The 20,263-nt window shown below is 37.6% G+C and overlaps 1 protein-coding gene across 2 annotated transcripts in view; it reads right to left on the bottom strand.

Annotated features, from left to right (window-relative positions):
• Positions 1 to 2,513: 2,513 nt before the first annotated feature.
• Positions 2,514 to 20,263, bottom strand: part of NET1 (neuroepithelial cell transforming 1) — a 44,970-nt gene continuing 27,220 nt past the window's right edge. Inside the window, exons 1-10 of one of the 2 annotated variants that reach the window (XM_008002150.3) lie at positions 13,460 to 13,709; positions 8,342 to 8,449; positions 7,768 to 7,935; positions 7,324 to 7,386; positions 6,894 to 6,990; positions 6,680 to 6,756; positions 5,720 to 5,977; positions 5,124 to 5,294; positions 3,944 to 4,130; positions 2,514 to 3,645 (exon numbers count right to left, since the gene is read on the bottom strand). In XM_008002150.3, coding sequence (XP_008000341.3) covers positions 3,239 to 3,645; positions 3,944 to 4,130; positions 5,124 to 5,294; positions 5,720 to 5,977; positions 6,680 to 6,756; positions 6,894 to 6,990; positions 7,324 to 7,386; positions 7,768 to 7,935; positions 8,342 to 8,449; positions 13,460 to 13,552 — 1,629 coding nt within the window. In that variant the 5' untranslated portion in view covers positions 13,553 to 13,709 and the 3' untranslated portion in view covers positions 2,514 to 3,238. Of the gene's footprint in view, positions 3,646 to 3,943; positions 4,131 to 5,123; positions 5,295 to 5,719; positions 5,978 to 6,679; positions 6,757 to 6,893; positions 6,991 to 7,323; positions 7,387 to 7,767; positions 7,936 to 8,341; positions 8,450 to 13,459; positions 13,710 to 20,263 lie in introns of those variants that run through there. The other variant, XM_037983293.2, reaches the window with a different exon arrangement.

Below are 20,263 nucleotides of genomic sequence, written 5' to 3'. Positions count from 1 at the left end.
AACTTCTCTGGGTCTAGGGAGATCTATTTTTGAGGACATTCCTCCCACCCGAGTTAGACTGCATGGACAAAGGGGTATTACTCTTTCATCAGTGTTGTCTCATGCCAATTTTAAAAAGCCCATTTGGGCCGGCCACAATGACTCCCGCCTGTAATCCCAGCACTTTAGGAGACCAAGGTGGGCTTATCACCTAAGGTCAGGAGTTCAAGACCAGACTGGTCAACATGGTGAAACCCTGTCTCTATTGAAAATACAAAATTAGCCCGCTGTGGTGGCACACACCAGTAATTTCAGCTACTTGGGAGGCTGAGGCAGGAGCATCACTTGAACCCAGGAGGTGGAGGTTGCAGTGAGCTGAGTTTGCGCCATTGCACTCCAGCTTGGGAAACAAGAGCAAAACTCTGTCTCCAAAAAATAAAATTAAATTAAATTAAAGTCCGTTTGAAGGCTGAGATAGCATCTACTTTGAACCCCCAGGACTCCTAAGTGTGTACTTCTACTTCTTAGCCAGTTTCAGCTCTAGGGATAGGCAGGAATTTAAAGTGGGGAGTATGATGAAGACAAACTGTAACACTGCCACCTTAGGTCTTTCTGCCTCCGTCATCAACATTTACAGATGGGGCCTTAACTAGGCATTTTCTGATGCTTGTACACTTACTTACTAGCATTATAGCCATATATATTTGAAACAAACATCGTGCTGTCTGCATACTGAGAGAAGCATTCAATACAAAGTAGACCCAGCTACCACAAATCGCTGAACACATCTGATGGGTCAGTTGTGTCCTGACAGATCCCAGGGTGATTTACCTGTGATCCACGGATGGCTAACAAGATGACCCGGTTTCCCTTACCACTGTGCGTGCACACATCCTGAGAAGGACCATGAAGTTTAAGAAGATTTGCAGGGCAGAATTCACAGCAGCGGAATTGCTAGGAGGGATGCTTGCACACAGCCAGTCAGCCCTCTACCCGATGCCCCACAATCTGGACTCAGTAACATGGTCGTGTGTGGGGCTGCAGGGGGGGATGTTGGGATGGGGCTGCAGGGGGGATGTTAGGGGTGAGGCCCAGTTACTTTTTTTTTTTTTCTTTAAGCACTTCTGGGGATTGTGATGCCCGAAGAGGTTTGAGAACTAATGGGCTAAATCACTGACTACTCTCAAACGCAGGTGCTATTTCTGAAGAATATTCATTTAATATATTGACTTAGATACTGGATCTTATTTTGACCCTTGAGGGAACCAAAGGAAGATACAGTTTTAAATAAAACATCATTCCATTAACAACACTTGAACTACTACTTGCTTCTTAAATGCCCGAAGCTGATCAAGGTTAACTCTGGAGTAACTATTCTACACAACACCTCTAGAAATGATTAGAAATCTTGCTTTCTGGTGTTGTAGATCACAATCATTGGTGTAATATACACTTTTTAATGTGAACTTCCAAAGACAAGAACCTGAGGTACTTAAATTAAAATCTGAAATTAATCAGGATGCTTTGCCACTACCCTTACTATCCTATCCAGAAAGTAACAGGTGTTCAGTTATCTTCAATTCAATTGCTGTGTCTGATTACACTATGTTCTTAAAAGATTTCCTAACACAAGACTTATCTACCTTTCACTGATTCATCAATGAATTTCAAAGGTGTAACTACAATTTCTACTAACTTTCGTGAGGCTTACCATTACCTCCTTTGCCACACCGGCATATTTTGCCAAATGCCCCCAATATAGCCACCAGGCAAGAAACCTTCAGGGTGATTATGTGTGTGCTTTTTTTTTTTTTTTTAATAGTATCATTCATTTGTACAGAGAAATCATTTGGATGGATCTATTTACAGTCTTTTCTGATTATCATTTCCACTGGCCAAATATATTTCACAGAATAGTCAACACTGACTTGAATTGATCACCATTATAATCGGGTTTTTACTCCTCCTCCCCCCTTTCAAAGATGATATCCCATTTTAACAGAAACATTTTGTAATAAAAGATTCACCAGTCTTTTTCCATCTTATGAATAAATCCACCAAAATTTATCTAATATGGTCAAATTTTTAACACATTTCATTGTTTCTTTTCAAACTCATTATTTGCAGGTATTGCAAACCAAGGCAAATAAGTCCACGTCCCCTCGAGCCTTCTACAACTTACTACACGCCCTCAAGTTGAGCTTCTCCTATTTCCTTTCACACTTGTGAAATGTCTGGCACAACCAGACATTTTACCTGAAGACAAAACTACTCTCTTTTTCTCTCTTTTTCTTTTAGCTCACTACCAATCACCTTCCCTCTTGCTTTTCAGACAACACTAAAACTTTCAACAAAATCTTTGAAGTGGTTTTCTTTCAGTAGTCTAGAATACATCAAGTCATTTCATGGATCTTCACCCTGAAATGCTACACTTTAAAAATGGCAATTTTCTTAATTGGCTCAAACACAGTATGGCTTGGTTTCACTTGGTAAAGTTAATGTGATTAAAAAATATATACATATACACACACACACACATACACACACATTTTTAATCAGGAAGAAAAATACTTCAAAGACATGCCAATTTGAAAAGGCATCAAAGTAAAAAAATAAAAGCAAATGCTAAAAACTACTTTACAATAAAAAAAATTAAATAATCGGCAGGTTAAATGAATGTAAAATGAGGAATGTACAGTGAAAAACAAACTACTATAAAGCATTCCAGTTGATAAAATTAAAAACCTCCTCAGGCTTATGGTTTGTTTTCCAAGGAAATTATGTTTCAATGCAAAGTTTGAAATACTCCAGACATACATTCCATGTAGGTTTTGGGTGCCAATGTTAAAATTTCAAATTTTGCATGCAAGGCTTATCAAAGAATCACTGGCAGAATTCCAGTATTTGCAAAATTCTAAGTTTTGGTGAATATTGTAAATATTACAATTGGTATCAGAAAGCCATGATGAATCCAGAATTAAGAGAAAACCCATTTCATAAATATTTTGTTTGATTAAAAATATCAGGCTTACATGTTCTAAATAATTCAAGAAAATATCTTTTTTTTTAAAAAAAGGCAATTTAACAGTAATCTGTATATCTTTAGCTGCCATTAAAAAAAGAAAAAGGAACAACCAAAAACAATGAAAATATTACAACTGGTATAAGGTAATCCTATAATGCTCCCCTTACAAGAAAACAAAACTGTACACATTTATAAACAAACAGTCTCTCCACCAGTTAACACACAGAGCCTTCTCTACACCAAAGTCTCTTTCCGTTTGCCACCAGACCGGGCTTTGTCCCTCACTCTTCGGATGCCAGGCTGTGTCTGGTGTGTCTTTAAGCTCTTGCTGTCCTCTGCCATCTCCATGCCAGAGCCACATTTGTAAGCGTTTTCGTCAACTTCTACCTGAGTAACACTGGAAACTGTAGATGCCCTCCTCTGGGCTGGGAGTTTCCTCGCAGAGGGGTGGTTCCCCTCACACTCTTCGTGTAGCTCTGGCAGGCCCTGCAGCTCAGGCGGACTGCCTGCCAACTGGAAGGGGGCAATGGCCGCCCGAATACAGTTGAACCACTGCTGCTTGTGGAATACGTCATTGGCCTGCAGAGTGTGAGACTGGCCTGGAGATGGGTCGTGGAAGCGAATTCTAAAGATATTTTTAGCTGAAAAAAAAAAAAGAAATCAGGCTAAAAAAAGGTTTATTCTAGACAAAGTGGTCATACAATCTTAACATGACTGTCAATTTATGACAATTTATGTATGTCAATGTGAATACATAAGCCTATGCATTATTTCTTAGATACACCTGCAGGTGTTCGAGCTGGGAAGGCCTGGACGACTCAATGGGTGTGACAAGTATAGGACAATGGAGCCATTTCATCTCTAGAATTCTTAAAGGCAAAAACTAAATTCACTTCAGTTCTGAGTTTCTATTTCTTTACATTAAGGCCTGCATTTTACCTTTCTCTGAGTTGCTGAAAGCCCCTCGAAAAGAGCCTCCCATTCTCACATCTCCATCCTGCAGGTCTTCTAGGACCAGCTCCTGGACTGGGATTGGCTGCCGGTAAACCTGGTAAGAGTGCCGTTCGTTCCGTGTGACGGGCCGGGTCAGAACCAAGATGTCTTGAAACAGGAAAATGTAAAGTTTCTGGAGAAATGGGAAACAAACTCTTTCTAAATATGAAACTTGTGTTTTTAAGTGACTGAAATATATTGCTAAAATAACTTGACATTATTAATTTCATCAGATTTATTTTTCGAAGATCTCTCTTACTAAGTGACAAATCTAGTAATCATAAAGATGATAATTTCAAGGCTATGCATGTTCTATTTGGAAAGTTGTTCCAATCTCAGAATAAATAAAATGTTTCTTATTGGTATGTAATATCAGATTAAGCAGCAGCTAAGTGAATGCTCTGCATCACAAAGACCTATTAGTAGTAACACTGGCTTGAAACACTAGTGTTGTACACCACAGTTTTCTAACACAAAGTAGGGATTACAAATGCAAGCTGGCAAAATATTAATGGTTCTATTTTGTCCCACACAAATTTATAACTTTATAAATTTTCCCCTCATGAGGGAAAAATCAGAGATGTCAGATTTCAAATTTTTTAAACAAAACTCCAACTTACAAATTGGGTTTTTGAAAATGCATGATGAAACAAAAATACCATTCCATGACTGTACTTAGTTCTAGCAGGTACTTTTATAATTAGCATTTTAAAAATAAATTTGCATTCATTCAATCTGCTTCAGAAATTTGTTATGTAATGCTAAAAACCACTTCCATAAGCATAAGATAAACTCTTAAAAGTTTTTTGAAGGATTTTTTTAATTAAACATTTTGGAACTAATACCGTATTTAGAAAGAAACCCCTGGCCAAGCAAGTTGATTTATGCTTCAAAACTAAAAAATAAAGTATTACTGATTCTCCACTGAGACATTTAAGGCATCTTATTTATTCTGTAGTCAAAGAAACCAAATGTTGGCTTTTCAAGCTGGTAATATAAAATTAAAATCGGCAACCTTCTTTTACCATGTCATGACTTTACCCTTACCAGCTTGCTTCATAATGAACGTGTGAAAGTTAAAGGGGCGGAGGGAAGGCCGCTCTGCCGCGGCGGTGAAGTCACCTACATGTCCACTCTTGCTCCGCAGCTCCCCGTGGCACAGCAGCACTTTGCTCGCTTCGATTCTGGGGTCCCTCTGCTTTTCATCCAGGTACTCCAGCTTGTCAATGTAATATTGGCACTCGGATTCACCTTTCTTCAAGTTGATATCAGAGAGGACTCCCTGTATTATCGATATCTGAAAATGATAAATAAAATTGACAGAGCAGCTTCAGTTTATTAACTCATCCTGCTTCCCGCAGGGCAAAAATGTCATATGGAATGGAAGAACTTTAAAGCTTGAAGGGACTCCGGAAATCAGTTAATTCTGTCAGTCTGTTCATTTTATAGATCAAGAAACAGTCCTAGCCAAATTGAGTGATTTGTTCAAAGGTGAAAAGGTGAGATCAGATGAGAATCCTGTCCCTTAAGATATAAAATGTGCAAAGTCCAGCACACACATCTCCTTATTGCTTAGTGCACAGTGTACTAATGCACTGGGTACTTAGAACAACAAAACAATTCACTGTGCTGATGTGAAGCAGCATCTTCAGAAGATAACGTTCTACAGCAGCCTAATGTGTAAACTTAAAAAGCAAAACAATCACTTCAGGGACTACTTACAGCATCCTCCAGAAGCTGAACATCAGGGTGCTCTTTTGGAGTGTGTTTAAGAATTTCTTTTAACAGTAAAGGATATTTGACTAGGCGACTTCGAGGGATATCTAGGAAACTCCAAAGATCTAGTTTTCGACTGAAGGGAGACTCAAGACATCGCTGGAGGAAATCTTGGACTCTTGGATCCTGTTTCTTTTGATCAAGAAGAGCTTTGGCTGCCAGCTGGTTACTACAGTAGCCTCTGTAGGCATTCAAGCGCGGCAACTGAAGAGTAATAAAAGAAAAGGTATGATGTGTTCCTGTTACAACTGAGCGCATTAACAAGCCTGCAAACATGAAACACAAAATGTACAGCTATTCTTGAGAGTTTTAACAAGCTGTGGACATTTTCTGGCAGATAATAATGGAAGCTGAATACTATTTTAGCAATCATCAAAATGCTCTTCAAATTTTTGTAATTTGGCTAAATCCAAGTGAAGACTCATGACTTCTACTCCCCTCCAACCTCAGACGCCGGCAGTCTGTGCTCCCAGGACACTTGAATGTCCATTTGCCACCAGCCCTGAGACTGTTTATGTGCTTGGCTATTCCTTCACTAGGCTATAAAGGCAGAGACGGCCTTTCATCATTGACTCCCAGCGACTCCTCCTCGAACAGTGCCCAGCATCTGGCACGCACTGAAACATACATGAAAGAATGCAACGGATAATCACACATAATGTGGCAATTGTATCCAAGCAGGAACATATTTGCAACACAAATCAACCTATAGCATTAATGAAGTTTTTTTTTTTTTTTTTTTAGACAGACTGTAATTTCTTATGTCACTGTAAACTTGTTTAGTTTTAATGTCTTATATGTTTGTAGAACAGAGTTATGGGATCAAATCAATCTCATATTTATCAGAAACTGCAACATGGCACATCTGTAAGAAACTGTATCTGGGGTCAACAACTCACTACATACCCAGTTCACGAGAATGTGACCAATCTGCTCCACTGTTCCATCAGGCTTGGTTGCTTCTCCTATTCTTGTCAACAAATCTGAAGTGATAAAAAAGCATAAACACCATTAACAGGTTTATTTAAAAAATATGTCAGCACTACATTAGAAGTTTAGACTGAAAATTACGTGCGTTATTGCTCTTTAGATTTAATGACAATTAAGTTGCACATCTGACCTTCATGCAGAGGTATGTAAGAGTCCAGATCACCAAATATATGCGTGAGTTCCTCTTCTGACATGATGGACAACTTTAACATGGGGTCATGATAGGCCTGTCAGAGGGGAGAAATGTGTCACAGAGAGGTCATGTGAGGAAAACATGAGGGATCTATACTTGGAAACAAAGAGACTTAATTATATAAAAGCTAGCGTGGATTCTGTTTGCTACACATAAAACAAATTAGTATGTATTAATCCCCAAATAAACTCTCTTACTAATACTTGTATTTGAGGCTATGTCTAGACCCCATCTAAAAAAATGTATTCACCAGCAGATATTTTATTTTCTATTTTTCTACTTCTAAAGGTTAAGAAAACTATCCTTTAGATTTTGTGAAATGTAATTTTTAAAAACTAGGGCATCTGATAAAAAGTTATTTACTGACCTTTCTTGCAAGTTTGAGATCCTCAATTAAATCCTGTTCACCTCGGGACATTTCATATATTGCCTAAAAACATCCAGCAAACATCAGAGGTCATTCCTTCGAGAAAGGAAAATTATATACAACTGATAATCACATTATTTGATGTTCTGAATGGCATTTAAAAACCAAACTCAGTCTGAAAATTGTAATTCAGAATGGAATCTCAAATAAAAGGTTGCCATATGTTTGGTAATTTTACCCTATTAGAGTTGTTGAATTTGACCATCATCCATCATTAGGTTTCGTTCGCTATGTATTAGGAATTGTTGCTCAAACACAAAAATCCAAGTTAATTTTGCCATCGGTATCAATTTGCTGTTCTTTTGGGAAAACACGTATTTAAAAAACGGGTCTTTTTAAAGTGCAGGCCAAGAAATACAGCGTTGGTGCTGAGTGCCAGCATACCTCCTGCCGTTTGATTTCTCTGGTGGTGAGAGACTCCTTCATGGTGATGTCTAGCATCTCTGACCACAGTGCACTGCTCCTTCTCTTGGCGGGGGTTGGGACTGTTGACCTGCTAGAAAACTTCTGGGCAGAGGCTGGGGATCTGTGGTCACCACGAAGGGTAAATGACTTAAAAAAGAAAAGGTGAACAAAAGAGAAAATAAGATTAGGAAGAAAAGAATTATTCCCATTTTATTTTTTTTTAAAGTGAAGAAAGACAAAGTTCTGAGAATTTCTCAATGCAGAAAACAGTTAATTTATCCAAGTTTCCACCTACCAATCTTAAATATTTATCAGCTAAAATTATGTTTTTGGGAATAAAAACTAGCCAAGACTATGCATTGATATAAGATGCAAATTAACATAACGAGGTTACACATTGTTCTGCAACAATATTCCTTAGTAGCATATTCCAAAAAGAAAACTATGCTTAAGTATAATAATGCAAACCTGTTTGTACAGCTCAAGGAAAACTACAAATTCCAGGCTTCTATAAAGTCCCCTGACTACATCACTCTTCCTTCTCTCTTTTTACCTGTATTGTTTGACCGAAACGTCTGACAGCTCCATTTCTTACAGGAGAGATTAAATTTGCCAAGGATGTGACACGAGCCAGAGGTCGGACTCTTTTATTGCTTGGCTCCTACAAAAACAAACCAGATGACACTAAATGTATGTTTAGGTGCAATGATTTCACACAAACTTGGACAAAGTAAAGCCCTCTCACAAAACAATTTTTATACATTATAAAATACAGAAACATGAAAATAAGAGTTGTTCTTCACTGTCAAAACGATAAGAACTCTATTGAGTAGCAGTAACTTTTCAAAAAATGGTAAGTGCATAAGAAAGGCCAAATATTTCCATTAGGGGAAAAATTAAAATTCAAACAAGGAAATTACATCCTAAAATCCAATAGAACTTTTTAGTTTAATGTGGAGAATAACTTTTTTTTTAAAAAAAAGTCTTATTGTTATGAAAATTTTCGAACATACATGAAGTGGAGAATGGCATAATGGATCCCATGTGTCTATCAAGCGCCCTCCACAGTGTCTGGTATAACAATTTGTTCCATTTTTGTCCCTACTTAAATATTTTAAGGCAAATCTCAGACATTATACCATTTCATTCTTAACCACTTCCGTTAGAAAATACGATCTTTCAATAAACATGTCTGACACTGGAATGGGCTGAAAAATAGTGAAGCCAAGGCAGGGAGGAGTTAAAAGAGCACCCAGGCTCTGAAATCTGACTGGGCACAAATCCTGGCTCCACCACTTGCTAGGGCACACCCTCGGCATCAGTTTTCTCATCTGTAAAATGTGGCTAATACCAGCACTTCTCTTATGAAGTTGTTGTGAAGATTAAATGAATAATAGGGCTTGAAACAGTGCGGCACATATTAAGTTTGAGCTATTACTAACATATTTTAGGAATATTTCCATTTACTACATAAACACTGAGATTCGTAAATAATTAGATCCACTTACTACATAAACACTGAGATTCATAAATAATTAGATCCTCTCTCAGTAATTTATTAACTTAAAGGAAAGGTATACACAAATTGAGAAGAAATAGTTATGATTCTACATGTTATTGCTTTTAAATAATAATATAGCAAACACATCACTTATTCAAAGATTTTGAAACTTAATAAAAATTGCATTATTCTGATTTTATCGCTAGAAAAATGGAGGCATACCAGTAGGTAACTCACACGGTTACTGAAATGAAGAATGCCAGATCATAAAACTAGCAGGTCTATTCTTTATAATGTCTATGGAGCACAACTATTTGTATTTTGTGCCTCTGACAATTGTGGCATACTTGACAAAATAATTTTGATGAGAATCCAGGAGGATATATAATTTAAAATTATATTAAAATTATCACTGAAAAATAAGACATTTAAAAATAACAGAAGAAGCAACTTTTTCTAAAAATTCTTTGACATGACTAAAGTACTATAAAAAGGAAGGGGTATAGAAAATGAGTAAAAATAATGCCTTTAAACAACTGAAGACTATATTGACCATTTTTGGTTTGGGTAAAAAAAATTTTTTTTTTAAATTAATAATTAAAGAATAAACTGACAGGAAAAGTTAACATTATTTGGAAAGAAATGTAAAAAATTTGAATATCCAAAGAAACAATTAGATTCATTAAAGCTCCTAAATGTATCAGAAACGAATGCGAACTATCAAGGAAACTTGGTAGACAATCAAAGAGAATTTAGAATTTTGAAGACTTTAAGAGGCAGAGTTGTAGATCAACCCCTCATACCAAATAATCAACTCCAAAGTAAAACTTTGAATATAAATGAACTGCAAAAGAAACCTTCGCGATATGTAATAAGATGGCACACGCCGTGCTTCTGAGGACATGTGTGGACGCCTCCCCCACGTACATCTGTGCTGACTGACTGACACACGCGTGTGCAGGGGCCAGCACAGGCATTCCTTTCCATTTAGTAAAGACAGCACAAAGAGTCTCCTGTTGGACTGAAGATAGAATTACCTCACAGAGTCAGAAATGCCGACATTTCACTGGAACAAAGCAGGTGTCAGAAAGTTCTGTTCTGCTTTTTGGGAACAGAGGTTAACTCTTCTTCCTTGTTTCATGCATAACAAATTTGACTTCCCAGAAAATACAATATTTAATTTCAACTTAAAAGTCTTTGCAAAGGTGCTTTTCCCAACGAATATGAATGGAAAATTTAGTTAGCAGGAAATACATTTTTGATATCTATTTTATCACATAAAATCAAATTAGCGATAAAAATTTCTTATCTTTATAGGACCAGTTACTGTACAACTACTAACTTCCTGGTAACTCAAAATTATGTGATATTTTTAAACTACAGAATTTAGATTTAGATAAGTGAATGTAAATATATCTAAACCTCACTTCTGAAATGAACATGGGTTTTGCTGATGTGGTCTCTTTAGGGTGGCAGCATATTATGCCAAGTGGTATTTGGTGGTTAAATATGTTCCACAGTCCTTTAAAAATCCAACTATAATCTCAGTTCTCCACAAAGGAAATGCTACTCTTCAGAGTTTATCAAATCTAAGATGTCTTGGGAAGTATGATGCTTACTCAGGAAATACAGGTTGGGAGAGGGAGAGAAAGGAGGAGGGCACTTTGCAAATACTTTTGGGGACTGAATGGTGGTAACTTTCCTGCCTCACTCAAAGGACATACGTGAAGAATGCTTGGTAAATACAAAACAAACTTTTAGTATACATATTTTAAAAGTATGAGCAATTTTAATGACTAAAATAACAAAAAGTGTGATTATGAAATGTAAAGGTGTAATGCTGCTACTAATTTCAGGATACATATACTATTTGAAAACAGACTCATACATGTAACTTCTGTGGAAAAGTGACATGGATTAGGCATTCATAGGCCACCTACAAGATTGGGACAAAAATCTGTGTCTCTGAGAATACAGGTTAGGAACTGGCCCATGTGAGCTGAAACCAAAAGCAGTTTTCTTTAGAGGTCCACATGAACTATCTTAATAATCTTGGTTTGACTATTAAGAACCTAAATATTTGCAGTCACAAAACAGATTCCTAATACAATATTTAGATAGGTCAGATGCAGCATTTGGAGGCGATGAAGGGTGAGTGGAATAGGCGCATACTGTCTCACCACCACCAAATGGAAGGCACCCATAGTTCCGCTGCTAGTATTGTTTATTTTTACCTTGGAGTCCTGGAAACATGTTATGGCAAATTCAAGAAGCTTAAAGAACAGATATGGATACTGGAACCATACTTTCCTCAAAAATAAATAAATAAATACATAAAATTAAAAAAAAAATCCAAAAATCCATAAGAATAAACAAAGAATGCCAACAAGCTTTACATGCTCAATGATTTTTCTGTTGCAGGGAACCTTTCACCAGGGCTAAAGTTCACTTGGAGGGAAAAAAAAAGTCCAACACCCTCTAACATAAGTTTATGTTGTTAATGTAGGTTAATTTTTAATTAGACTAGGTTAGCTAGGCAGTCACATGCATTATTATAAGCAATCTGCCCACAGATCAGGGTATTAACTAATGTTAGTAATCCACTCGTAGTTAGATTTTATGCCTTAAAAATTTCTGGACATCTATAAACAAAATTGTTGAGAATAATTTAAAGTATTTTTCAGGTTATCCCTTATACCTAACCGCAATAACATGGAAAAATCCTGTTGAGAATTCAGTGTTTTGTAGAAAGGCTTTTTCGTCTAATGATGCCAGTTACAGAACATATTTTAGGAGGGTCTCTTCCATAACCAATCATATCAAGACACTGAATAAAAAAACCAGTATGCGCCTGGGTCTATTCCTCTGAGTTATAATAGATAAATAATCTCTCCTACTTAGCAAAACCTTTAAAATCAAAAGAAAATAAAAGTTATTTTTAAGAAGATAAAAATAAGTTATGATCACATGGGATGTATTCCTTTTCTAGAAATACTCAAATTATTTAGAGTTGTGTCACTAGATCTAAAACCCTGACAACATTCCTAGTTTTCTTAACTTAGCAATAAAGGTAAGGCAGAAACACAGCTCACGCCTGATGCTAAACAAAGGTCAGTTTCTATGGGCCCAACAGATGATAAGCTGCAGGATTCACACTAGTGACTGTGGGTTACTGCTCTACTCAAAGCAAATGCTTACACATTTTGAGAAAACCGAGACACACAGGCAAAGACCAAAACCAAGAAACAAAAACGAAAGCCAAACCACACCAAATAAAAGTGTACCTCCTGAAGACAGCAGCTATTTTAACTACCAAAAGATATGTTTATGTGTACACATGACAAGCAACTTTGTTGGGGTATACAATAAGCTTTACATATTTAAAATGCACAGTCAGGTAAGTTTTGACATGTGTACAGAGACGGAAACCACTACCACAATCAAGAGATACACAGTTAACTGAATGCAGGAACACTATTCCTAGCATATAAGTGACAATGTAGTATATATTAAAATATATAGTATAAACAGAATATCACACAACAGTAAATCAAGATTACATAAAATGGCATAAAGTAATTTGATTTATATTGATAAACGTTCATAAAGACTAAAAAAAAAAAACGACTTCAGACAAAGCAAGGAGGGTAAAAATAATGAGTCATTGGTTTAAATATTCTAACATGTCTCTTTCTGAAGAAAAAAGTGGCATACAGTGAACTCATCAGATGGAAGAAAAACGCACACCAGGTCAGACTGCACTTTAGGTGCAATTTGTTCACTAGCATTGATTTACAAGAACAGGATTCTTTTCCTCTTGCTACATTAAGGTAGTTTCTAAGACTCGATGATATAAATTCAAGTTAAAAAAAACGACAACTATATTAAGCTTCGGAAACGTGACAAATGTAACCAGAGTAACACACATCTAAAATCTCTTTCTTTTTGTACAAAAGCTGTGTACACTCGAGCTATGCTATGTATAAACTATTTAAACTTAGACTACAGTCCCTAAACACACTTCAAGCTTGCACATAAATCAAGAACACACATTTTAAAAACAAGATCAAAAGTTTAAAATTATACTGTTAATACCTTGTTAAAAATCTTAAAAGCTCTGTGGAGTTAGAAAACATTCCTTTTGCCTAATGTTTCTCTTAAAAGTCTTACCTCTTGTTCTCTGAAGGACTGGTTATTGACATCTAGGACTCGGATAGTCCTTTTAATAGGTAGGAGACCTCCACTCTCATCATGTGCCACCATGCTTCCCAAGTACTCCCTCAAACCTTTCCAATCAATCCACACCGAGTCAGCGCTGTAGCGACGCTAGGCAGAGGCACACGGGCTTTTCTTCCCAGAGCTCGGCCACCCTCGGCAGCCACGTGCCCATGCCTCTCGCCGCGGTGTAGCAGACGCTTCTGAGAGACTCAGGCAGCAGGCACCGACCCCAGGGCTCCGGGGCGGGGCCACAGCCAAGCGGGCCCGGGGGGGGGCGGGGCCCACCACCACGTGACTAGTTAACTGAAAGCAGGGCACACCTAGGCCTCTCAGCTTTCGCCCGGGCAGAGAGTGAAGCTGGGTTCAAGTAGGACAGAAACGTCTCTTCCTGGTTTAAAATGCATTCCAGAAGGAAAACAAATTGTTACATTATCTACTCTAGTGCTTAGTCACAGGGAGACTTTTCCTATAAAACCCTATTGCGCCTGGGATTAAGTTTAGTGTGGACAACTTGACAACTCAAATAAGGAAATAGAAATTCTTGTTCAATAGGGCTAACTCAATGTATATAATGAAGACAAGCCTAATTATCCAGGAAACCTGCTTTTATCTTACAGAAGTGCAAGCACATTCACAATTATAAAATTATCTAAGTCTTTAAATAGTTCCCACCACTTTTTCCTAAGACTGGCAGGGTAAATACAGCAGGTGCACTTCTGTTACGTCTCTTCCAGAAGAAAAATCTCCCATGAGGTTACAGGTAAATGGGGCTACTTCAGATTTCAAAATTCAGTATTTCTTGGACTTAGAGGTAGATATTTTTTCTGTATTTTTTAAAAACTTGATCTGTGTACTAGATATTTTATAACAAAGGTGATTTGTTCTATATATATAGCATACGTAGCATATAATTATGTATATATTATATATAAGCGTATAACAGGGTCCTTCTCTAAACTGAATTAACTGATCTTGATATAGTCCTAACAGGGTCAAAAGACTGCTTAAAACGTCTTGCATTTTACAGGTGAAGAAATGAGGCTTACAGAGGTGAAGTGACAATAATGACAGTGACCAGTGATAGTTTCCAAATTTCTAGCCTAAATCTTTTCCTCTATGGAACAACACTACTTTTGTTGGCTTGGCAGGCCTGCTGTGAAGCAGATTTCCTTTTAAACACAAAATTTGTTATTCTATTTGGAATGGTAAAATTGTATACTATAAACTATAATATGATGCTAGTATGTTGGAAAAATATTTCTATTCTTAGGATTTATTAGAATCAGAGAAATCTATTATATAAAAGTCAGTATTCTAAATACTTGGGGAATAAAAAAATAGGCTTCATATCTGCCAAAGAGACCATTGTATAAAGGTGGGCCACTTGAAGAGATAACAGAAGATAGCTTTTGCAAATTCAAAACTAAGGTGTGTAGCTATTAAGTGCTACAGGAATTCCGGAGGAGAAACCACTTCAGGTAGTTTTCTAAGCTAAGACATGGCTGGGAACAATGCCAGGAAGAGGTTTAAGATGTTATATGTCTGTGGGGCCTTGAATGTAATCCTTTTCATAGATTTGAACAAGAGAAAATTTCGAGGAGGATGAGGGAGTGAGCCCACTGTGAGGTCACGGGCTGTGGGTAAAGATGGAGCAGATGGCTGTACTCAACAGGTGAGAGAGATAATGAGAGCCATGTTGTAATAAGATATACATGACTGGTGTTTAAGATGGTTGAAAGATGACTGAAAACATAATGCAAAAATCACAATCGGGCAATAAGAACTTTGCCTAAAGTAGGAGTAGTGGGGAAAAAGGAAAATGATATATGCAAGAAGTCACAGATGCCCAAAATTTTTTAAATAGGAGGGGTAACTGTTAGTGCAAATCAAGAAATAACAAGGAACAAGCTTTGAAAGAAAATTCTAAGTTACATTTTAGATATACTGAGTCTGAGGCAGTGGAAGAACATGCAAATGAAAATATTCTGCTGGTAGGTGGAAATGTTGGACAAAAACCTGAAAAAGAGGCTGGAGGCTAGATTTAGACTGGAGAGTCAGATACAGAGATCAAAATCGAAGCTATGGGAGTGAATGAGATGCCTAGGAGAGAAAACTTGGACAAAAAGAACATGGTCCAAGGATCTAACTTTGGAGGAAAGCCAAGGGAAAAAGAATTTTGCAAAAGGAGTAGTTAGAAGGAAAGAAACAAAGCAAAAGCCAAGGGAAGAAAAAAATGTTAATTACAGCAAAGAGGTTAAGGAGGGTAAGAAAAAAGCCACAGATTTAGTGATTACAAGTTTAATGAGAATCTCAAGTGTGCTATTTCAGTGGAGTAAAGATAGAGGCAAATTATAGGGGTTGAAGAGTGAATACAGAAGAATAGTGGGCGCAGACTATTTATAAAGACGAATAATCTATAAAAAGTAATTGCCTAAGGTTTGCAGGAGAGTTGCTACTTCTTGCAGGAAGGACCACCATTGCCCTTCTGTAGCTACATGTGTTTTATACATGAGATGATGGTAATAATTCATCTTTCTGTCTTATTTTTTAAAGTAATGGAGATTGGCTCTGTTTCATCATCTACTCTCTATTGTCCAGTCTGCCCTGGGCAGTATGTGTGATGTGGTTGGCCTTAAGAGTGGATGACTGTAGAAGATATTTCCATATAGCATGAAAGTAGAAGCAACTGAGCAATTGTGGACTCCTAATTTTACAAACAGTGATCTGCATACATTCTCAGAGCTAATATGAACAGCCTAGGCTAGACCCCAGCAGTCCAGTTCAGTTAGCTTCATCAGTTAAAATACGGCGTAAGTAAGGCCACACTTTACGGCCACATAGTTTCTAAGGGAATAAAGGATTACGTGCAGTGGGAGTTAGGAAAGAAGCAGCTGGGAGTTCTCCTGGGATTCTTGCCCAATGTCTTTCTTGAAATTGTTTTTCCACTTAGTTCCGACAGAAATGAGCCAAGATAATGAGGAGAAGGGGTATCTTTCATTTTCTCCCTCAGCTGGGGACCCAAGAGGCAAAGCTAGAAGTCTTTATATGTAAAAACAGAAATGGAAAACAGAAAGGGTATACTGATGACAGCCATGCTCACAAAAGCCCCAGCTCACCAACACTAAAATCTTAGTTTCATTTTGAATGTGCAGGTTTGGGATCTAAATGTAGACAGCATCTAAAAAAAGGATGATGAACATGTGGAAGTTCAACTAGACTCAAGAATCTTGAGCCTTGTCACAATGCTACATAAAATTGGAGGGCTAAACAGGTCCTCTGAGATCATTCACCCATCCTCTTTAGTTTTCTCACAAGGAAACTTAACGGGTGGTGGTGAAAAATAGAAGAAAAATTTAAGGTCTACTTTGTGCTAGAGTTCTATACACGTTATCTTATTTAATCAACTCTATGAAGTACTTACTATCTCAGTTTTAGAGATGGAGGAAACTAGGACTGACCAAGTTTAAGAAACTTGTCCAAAGGTACCTCGTTAATCAGTGGCTTAACAGACCTGACTCTGGTCTGCTCAGCTGTTGTGACACTGTCCAGATTAAGATAACCCATGTAAAACCTTCAGCACATGTTCTGAGACACACTGAGTGCTCAGTATATGTTAGCTGACTTAAGTTAACAGTAGACTAAGTTTAAAACCAAAGTCTCCTGAGTCCTAGGCTAGTGGCGTTCACTAAATTGCCAATACTTTTATAGAGGAGGAAACCATAAAAACGTTTGAGAGATTAGCTGCTTTATAGCCTTTTTATAACAAGACATGAGGTAGGTAAAAAGATAATAAAATAGTTCCAGTTGTTTAAGCTCAGAAGAGTTTTTTTTTTTTTTTTTTTTTTTTTTTTTTTTTTTGAGATGGAGTTTTGCTCTTGTTGCCCTGGCTGGAGTGCAATGGCATGATCTCAGCTTACCACAACCTCCACCTCCCGGTTTCAAGCGATTCTCCTGCCTCAGCCTTCAAATAGCTGGGATTACAGGCATGTGCCACCATGCCTGGCTAATTTCTGTATTTTTAGTAGAGATGGAGTTTCACCATGTTGGTCAGGCTGGTCTTGAACTCCTGACCTCAGGTGATCCACCTGCCTTGGCCTCCCAAAGTGCTGGGATTATAGGCGTGAGCCACCATGTCTGGCCCAGAAGAGTTTTTTTTCTTTCCTTTTTTTTTTTTTTTTTTAAAAGACAGAGTCTTGCTCTGTTGTCCAGGCTGGAGTGCTGTGGCACAATCCCAGCTCACTGTAACCTCTGCCTCCTGGGTTCAAGTGATTCTCATGCCTCAGCCTCTGGAGTGTGTCACCATGCCTGGCTAATTTTTGTAATGTTAGTAGAGATAGGGTTTCACCATGTTGGCCAGGCTGGTCTCGAACTCCTGGTCACAGGTGATCCAACCTGCCTCAGCCTCCCAAAGTGCTGAAATTACAGGCATGAGCCACCCTGCCTGGCCAACAGCAACTATTTGTATAACTTTCTACAAATGGTATAACTTTCTACAAATGGCATAACTGAGGCACAGATTGGTTAGCGTCTTTTGTGCAGAACATCTAGAATTTATAAACTTAACTGAGTTATGTAAAAGTAAAGAGAAAGATAATGTTTCTCTTATGTATAGAAAAGGAGTATTAGATTATTTACCTGTTCTCCCCCTTTCAAGTGAATAACTGTTTGGAATTTAGAAATAAATTAGAGCTTAGGAATAATCATTAATTTTTTTGGTCTAGGCATTATTATTTACTTTTACCTGGAACAATAACAAGCAATTGGAAATTAGACTAGGGAAGCCATACTATAGGCAAAGAGAAAACAAAATCTAAGTTCTCTGCTGCCCTCTGCATGAGATACGGTGAAATGCAATTGTCAACCTGTTTTTTAACTTTGTATTTTTAAGGACATTATATAAATGACTACATAAACAAGTTCTTAATTTGTGGAAAAATATGACCAGTAAAATCTGTATTGTCAGTCTTTGTACAGCCTTCATGCCTTATATTACTAAATTAAACATATATTTTAAAATGATACAAGTATATGAAAAAGATTCCATAATTCACAAGAAATGTTTTAAGAACTTTTTCTAAATATAAGAAAACTACATTCCATTTTAAAACTCTAGAGTTCAAGATTACAAGCATATACTCTGTATCTCACTAAAAATAGGTTAGTTAAAAAAAATTTTAAATCTTACTAAAAAGGAAGTATTAATTGAAAAGTGGAACTTTTAAGAAACCAGAGTTCCAAAATATCTAGTAATAACTTAAAAACAAAAAGTTACATTTGAACTGGATGAGTATGAAAGAAATTAGTAATGAAGTTATATGTGGATTTGAGTCTCCAAGCTTAGTACTAAGAATTTGATTTTGGGGGAAAAAAATCAGTTCAGACCAATTAAGTATTATTAGACACATTTTAAACAAAATAGTCTCATACGCTAGTAAGTTTGGTATTGTCAAAACAATGGTTCTTTTGTGCGATGACAACAAAAATAGCCAATCCAATGGGATATCAGCACTGTTAGTGGTGACTTCTATCTCAGGTAACAAATAACTTCTGGTAAAACATAAGACCACTTATTCTTCTGTAACAGGCTGTTGAATGGGATTCCTCCCATTTTTCCCTGAACTTCAGTTAAGGCCCCAAACTAAAGACAAAACGATATCGTGTCTTGTGCCCAGCCTCCTGTTTTCTCAGCCCAATTTGACATTGCCATAGCAACTGGCTCCCCACAGGAGTGACCCCACAGTCCCTTGCCTCAGCTGCACTGTGTATCTCTTGCCTTCCACCCTGGGCTTCTTGGATGCTGCTGTGTGGCATGTGCACACGTGTAGCCATGAGTGTGTAGGATGGACACCCGAAAGGCCACTTGTTGACTAATGGAGCACAGGAGCTGCAGGATAAAAGCTCCCTTCTTCAGTCCCTTGAGAGGAGAAGTCTGTGGTGTGTTTTACACAGCTCTTCAGAGGGTTCCAGTGAGATCTACCCCACTGCCCACGGTAGTGACAACTTAATTAGACACTGCATGGGCCTCCTCTCTTTCACTTCCCCAGCTTGTTTCCTGGGATCATACCTCAAGAAAGACCACCTGTCAATGAGTCCTTGTTTTAGGCTCTGATTTCTGGAGGGAGAACCTAGGCTAAAATATGGACACTGAGATTGGTCCTAGAGATCAGAAACACAGGATGGGACTCTGAAACAGACTCACTCACTAGTAAAATGCTGACAAGGACTACAGGTATGAATAGGGATGAGACACCGAGTAGTGAGGCAATGCCTTACATAGTAGTGGTGGCAAATGAACAAGAGAGGGGCAGTGGTAATTGTAATGATTGTAGTGTTGGCTGGCTTTGGTTAATTGCTTTAGAAGATTTGAAAAAGCAGCTGAGAGAACTTTCATAATCTTCTCAGCACCATGGTGGGAATAGCTAAGCAGGAGTCCCTGAAATTTCACCCCTTACACCTGGGCCAGGATGGTAAGTCAGAAGCAGTACTGCACACCAGGAGAAAATGCAGAGATTAGCCATCAGAGTTACAGACTGCACAAGTGATAGTCTCACTAGATTCTCATTCTATTTATTTGAGTGCCTCTTACAGTAATGAGGTGGACTGTGGTAAATCACAGTGGACCACTGTCAGCTTAAGTGGTAGTTCTAGCTTTAGCTGATTTGTGTAACATGTCGAGTCTACTGGAGCAGACCAACAAATCATCTCGCATTTGTTACATGGTTATCGTTACTCATCGGGCCTATGTGCTCTTTTCAA

This window comes from Chlorocebus sabaeus, chromosome 9, assembly GCF_047675955.1.
Source record: "Chlorocebus sabaeus isolate Y175 chromosome 9, mChlSab1.0.hap1, whole genome shotgun sequence".
In the NCBI taxonomy this organism is placed as follows: Eukaryota; Metazoa; Chordata; class Mammalia; order Primates; family Cercopithecidae; genus Chlorocebus; species Chlorocebus sabaeus.
The sequence above is the reverse complement of the archived record's forward strand: the minus strand, read 5'-3'. Positions and strand labels throughout refer to the sequence as shown.